General features: G+C 39.2%; 1 protein-coding gene across 1 annotated transcript; it reads left to right on the top strand.

Moving 5' to 3' along the window:
* Positions 1-4,298: 4,298 nt before the first annotated feature.
* On the top strand, positions 4,299-4,957 carry LOC109176680. Its single transcript, XM_019326086.1, has 2 exons — positions 4,299-4,457; positions 4,514-4,957. The coding sequence occupies exons 1-2, from the start codon at positions 4,299-4,301 to the stop codon at positions 4,955-4,957; spliced, it is 603 nt and encodes a 200-aa protein (XP_019181631.1).
* The last annotated feature ends 802 nt before the right edge of the window (positions 4,958-5,759 follow it).

The following is a 5,759-nucleotide window of genomic DNA, read 5'->3' on the forward strand; positions in this document are numbered from 1 at the left end:
AATCAGCACTTCTAGGATGTGGTGGGTAGCGATGTTTCTACTTATATTGTGAATTGTCTGAATACTAAATCGTTCCTTGATAAATTAAATGAGACGAATGTTATCCTGATCCCAAAAAAAAAAAACCCCCAGAGATGGTTTCTGATTATAGGCCAATTGCTTTGAGTAATGTGGTTTACAGAATTATGGCCAAGGTTATTACAGTTAGAATGAAGCCTTTGATGGAGAGTATCATATCTGAGTCACAAAGTGCATTCATATCTGGGAGATTAATTACATATAATATATTGATAGCTGCGGAGGTAGGCCATTATTTGAACAGGAAGCAATGTGGACTCATGGGTTGGGGAGCTTTAAAGCTAGATATGGCCAAAGCCTACGACCGTATGGAATGATCCTTTTTTACGGAAAATGTTAATGGCCCTGGGGTTTGATGGAAGATGGGTGGAATTGTTGATGATGTGTGTAACCACTGTATCTTATAGCGTGCTGGTGAATGGGACACGGAGTGAACAAATAGTCCCGACTCGTGGTCTAAGACAAGGTGATCCCCTCTCACCTTATCTATTCATTATTTGTGCTGAAGGGTTTTCACTATTGTTACAGCAGGCGCAGGCGAAAGGAGAAATACATGGCTGTAGGGTTGCTAGAGGAGCCCCCTCCATTACCTACCTATTTTTTGCCGATGATAGTCTACTTTTTTTCAAAGAAAATGTGCAGGAGGCGGAAGTAATTAAACGTTGTTTATCGGAGTACGAGGAAATGTCTGGCCAGGCAGTAAATTATCATAAGTCGAATATTTTTTATAGTAAAAATACATGTGAAGAAACAAGGGAGGAGGTTGCCAATATATTGGGTGTAGTGCAGGCTCAGAATTTTGGGAAGTATTTAGGGCTTCCATCGTTTGTGGGCAGGAATAGAAAAGCAGCGTTTTCATATATTGAGGATAAGATAAGACAGAGGATCAGCTCATGGAATAAAAAATTGTTGTCACAGGCAGGAAAGGAAATTCTATTGAAAAGTGTAGCCCAATCTATGCCTACCTTTTCAATGAGTTTTTTTTACTGCCTACGACTTTGTGCACTGCCATTGAGCGAACCATGAATCGATATTGGTGGAGATCCAAGAATGACCAGGGTATACATTGGAAAGCATGAGATAAACTATGTATTCCAAAGAAATATGGAGGTTTGGGGTTTAAAGAGTTACGTGCCTTTAATCTTGCTATGTTGGGTAAGCAAGGGTGGCGTTTTCTGACACAACCGCAATCATTGGTTTCGAGAGTTTACAAAGCCAGGTATTATTCCACTAATTCTTTCTATGATGCATGCTTGGGTAATAACCCAAGTTTTTGTTGGTGAAGTATCTTGGCAGCACAAGAGTTGATTTGTGGGGGAGTTAGGAGGAGAATTGGGGATGGCAAATCAACTCTGATTTGGGACCACCCATGGTTACATGATGAGAATCACCCGAAAATAGAAACAGAAAAACCACCCCAATTGGCACAGACGAAGGTGATGGGTCTAATGGATCAACAAACAGGAACCTGGGATCAGGATATTCTCACAGATATTTTCATACCTGAGGATGTAGAACGGATTAAAAAATACCAGTGTCACCTGATTATGAGGATTTATGGTACTGGTATGGGGATCCAAAAGGAGAATACTCAGTCAAGGATGGGCATAGGAAAATAGTAGGTAACTACACCCAACCAGTAGGGACCTTTGATAAATGGAAAATTTTATGGAAGCTTAAGATCCCCCAAAGTGGAAGACATTTATATGGAGAGCTCTGAATAACATTTTGCCCACTACGAACAACCTACTTATAAAGAGAGTGGATATTGATCCAACATGTGCCATGTGTGGGATTATACATGAGGATATTGTGCACTCTTTAATCACATGTGACTATACGGCAAACATTTGGGCACAATCTCACCTTCCAATCCCCAATAGTGTCACAAATGTTTTCAGTGATTGGTTTAATGATTTGATGAATATTTTAGATGATAACGAGATTATTTATGCAGTGGCAATTCTATATTACATTTGGCGTGCAAGGAATGGGGCTGTTTGGGATGCATGATTGCCCAGGCCTCGGAAAATAATTGCGATGGCATCATCAGCTATACATGCTTGGAAGATCGCTCATCCAAGTCGTGTACAGCCGCTAATCAACACTGCCGCGTCGGATCAGATTGTTACGCCAGCGGCCACATTTGCAGCGTCATCTGCCACAAATGTTACTGCCATACCGACAGTAATCACGCCTGCCAGGGACGTCACTGCATTGCCGACGATCGATCAGCATCCTCCACAACCAGCTGCGCCGGGAACGGAACTCCTCAAATGTTACTTCGATGCAGCATACGACCCACGGCAAGGAAGGTATATTTCAGCTATGACCACTCCTATGGTAGACTGTTTTACACCCCTAATGGCGGAGGCTCTCGCATGCAAGGAAGTTTTGTCGTGGTTAAGGGATCGCGAAATAAACTCTATCGAGCTCTTCACGGATTGTTTAGTACTACAACAATACCTGTCGTCTATGACACGCTCCTCACGATCATACTTAGGCTATGCCATTGATAGTTGCAGGACTAGTATGTTAACTTTTGAGTACTGTTTGATTCATTATGTTCCTAGATTAGATAATTATTTAGCTCATACATTAGCATCTAATGCCTTTACTCAGTCGACTATTATGTATTCGGACTTAGGTCCACCAGCTGCTATTTCTGCATATTTCGAATAAATGCCGTACAGGCTCCTTTCAAAAAAAAAAAAAAACAATTAATAGTGGGGCATGGGCTTTCGTAGAATCCATGAGATGAACTTGGCCCTCCTTGGAGAACAAGCTAAGCCAGGTTCTATGATGAGCCGGATTTATAAGGCTCGATACTTCCCTACCAGTTCGTTCTTTGAAGCAAAATCTGGAATATGGAAATAATCTGTCATATGTTTAACAAAATAATAATAATAATAATAATAATAATAATAATAATAATAATAATAATAATAATAATAATAATAATAATAATAATAATAATTACTAAAATAATTAAAAATAATTATTTAGCATAATTGTGATGGAAATTTGTTTCGTCGTGTTTTTATGATGAAATTTGTAATGAAAGGTTAGCGAAAGAATTGCAACGATAATTTGTTTTGTCGTTTTCTAACAACGAAATTTTGTGACGAAATACTAAATTTGCAACAGAAAAGTTAGCGACGGAATCACGACGACAATTATTTCCGTTGTTATATTTCAAGACGACAATAGGCGACTGAATAGAGTTATTTTTTTCACGTGGTGGCGACGGAAGGAAACATTTCCGTTGTCAAAGCAGCGACGAACTCACGACGGAAAGATTTTCGTCGCCAACTTCGCGCTGAAAAATTCCGTTGTCACCGCTTGCAACGGATTATTTTCGTCGCTAAATGAAATACGACAAGCCTGTAGGCTACGGAATGAATTCCGTCGCAGAAATGAAAAATTCCGTCGCAAAACATGATTTGCGACGGAATTTTGGGCTTTCGTGACGGAAATTTTCCGTCGCGAATCGCAATTTTTCTTGTAGTGTTTGGAGGGGAATGATAGAGGTTCATCGTTCTTTGAAGCAAAATCTGGAATCTGGAAATAATATGTCATATGTTTGGAGGGGAATGATAGAGGTCCAAGATATTCTGCGACAAGGGTGTAGAAGATGTATCGGGGATGACATAACGACCACAATTGGAAAAGATCCATGCCTACCGGATGGAATAAACCCTTATGTTATGACAACGCTGCATGAATCGATCTCCACTGCCCCAGTTTCCTCACTACTTAATGCTAATGGAACTGGGTGGGATTATGAGTGTGTGCAAGATGTTTTTGAGCACCGGGATGCTACTTTAATCATGAACCTCCCACTAAGTAGTAGGCTCCCTGTTCTGGACAGCTGATCATAAAGGAAACTACACGGTTCGTTCTTGCTATCGAAGGCAGATGGGAGAAGCAAGATATGCGTTCATGGGCGAAGATATGGAGTCTACATGTTTCTCCTAAGGTGAGAAGCTTCTGTTGGCAACTAGCTTCACAATACTTACCATCTCGTGATATTCTTAATGGCAAGTGTGTTCATTGTTTGTTGACGTGTCACCTGTGTCGACATCAAGAGGAATCCGCAATCCATCTTTTCGCAACCTGCAATGAAATTAAGAAAGTCTGGAATGCATTGAACCTGCCGATCATATCCACTAATATCGGTAATGTCTCCAGCTATTTTTTTGAGAACCTAAATACATTAAATGGAGATTGTTTGTGTAAATTTGCACTGGCATGTTGGGGTATTTGGTGTAGCAGGAATGATTATGTGGAAGAATGCAACTTATTCAATGGACTTTATGCTACGATCTGCTTTGTCACTTTGGAACAATTGGAAGGGTGTTAATGAGCAAGAGGCACTGGTTAGTACCCCACTGATGAAGAGAATTGGAGTCCAACTTTGCATGGTCGTTTCAAGCTAAATACGGATGTGGCCATGGAGTCTAACAGTGGTACTATGGGTATGGGATGGATTATAAGAGATGAAATGGGTGTTCTTATGGCTGCCAAGAGTTCAACGTATTCGGGCTACTTTGATGTCAAGGAAGCCGAAACGGTGAGCATTCGAGAAGCACTAAGTTGGGTGAAGGCACTGGGCTATGGCGACATTGATGTGGAAACTGATTCCCAGATTGTTTTTTATGCTTTATCTTCTACTTCATATAACTCTCCTTTTAGTTTAATAATTGATGATGTAAAAGAGGGTGCATCTCCGATACGTGATTTAGTCTTTCGTTTTGCTAGGCGATCTGCGAATCGCGCTGCCCATGCTCTAGCTAGGGAAGCTGCATGTTTCTTTGTCAGGTTGCGGGGAGTGGTTCCACACTCCCCCTCAGTTTCTTGTCAACATTCTTGGTTCTGATATAATGCATTAAGCTTTTATTTAAAAAAAAAAAAAAAATTGGTGGTCAAATAAGCCAAAATTGGCACAATAATATTTGTAAAAGTGAAAATGTAATATATTTTTATGTGCCAATAAATTTTTATGTGGAGCAATCTAAGTTTATTAAGTAGTTGACTTTGTAACTTGACTCCATGAATAACTTATTCGCCTTCTTGATTTGAGCTGGTCAGCTATGGACAACCCAATTGTTATACCTAGACCAGGGTTCACACTGTATTATGGGCCCTGGTTCATGTGTTTGTGTTTTGTGTTATGACTTTTTGTGTCTTGCGTTATGAATTCTGTATCTTATGAATATGAATTTTGTACCTGAAACAAAGTAGTAATTGCGTCTTATGTTATGAATTTCTGTGTTTTGTATTGTGAAATTTTGTGCTTATGAACACAAATTATGTACCTAAATCAGATTTGAAAATAAGTAAATATATAACATGTGTATGTGTCTTGTGTTATTATTTTTTTGTGTCTTGTGTTAATTTATAAAATTATGTACCTTACGAGTAACAATTATAAATTTTGTACCTCGTCTTTTCAGTCCAGCTGGGTCCATAATGCTATGCTGTGTCTTGTGTTGTGATTTTTTGTGTTTTGTGTTATGAAATTCTGCACTTTTTGAGTATTAGTTATGTACTTCGTTGAATTCATGGACTATAATACTATATGTGGACTTTGGTCCATGATATCTACATCTACATCTACAATTATAATAAGAGCCAATAATGTTAGACCCTTAACTGGAATAAAAAAATATCGGTGGTAA

Source organism: Ipomoea nil, unplaced genomic scaffold (assembly GCF_001879475.1).
Source record: "Ipomoea nil cultivar Tokyo-kokei standard unplaced genomic scaffold, Asagao_1.1 scaffold0728, whole genome shotgun sequence".
Lineage (NCBI taxonomy): Eukaryota > Viridiplantae > Streptophyta > Magnoliopsida > Solanales > Convolvulaceae > Ipomoea > Ipomoea nil.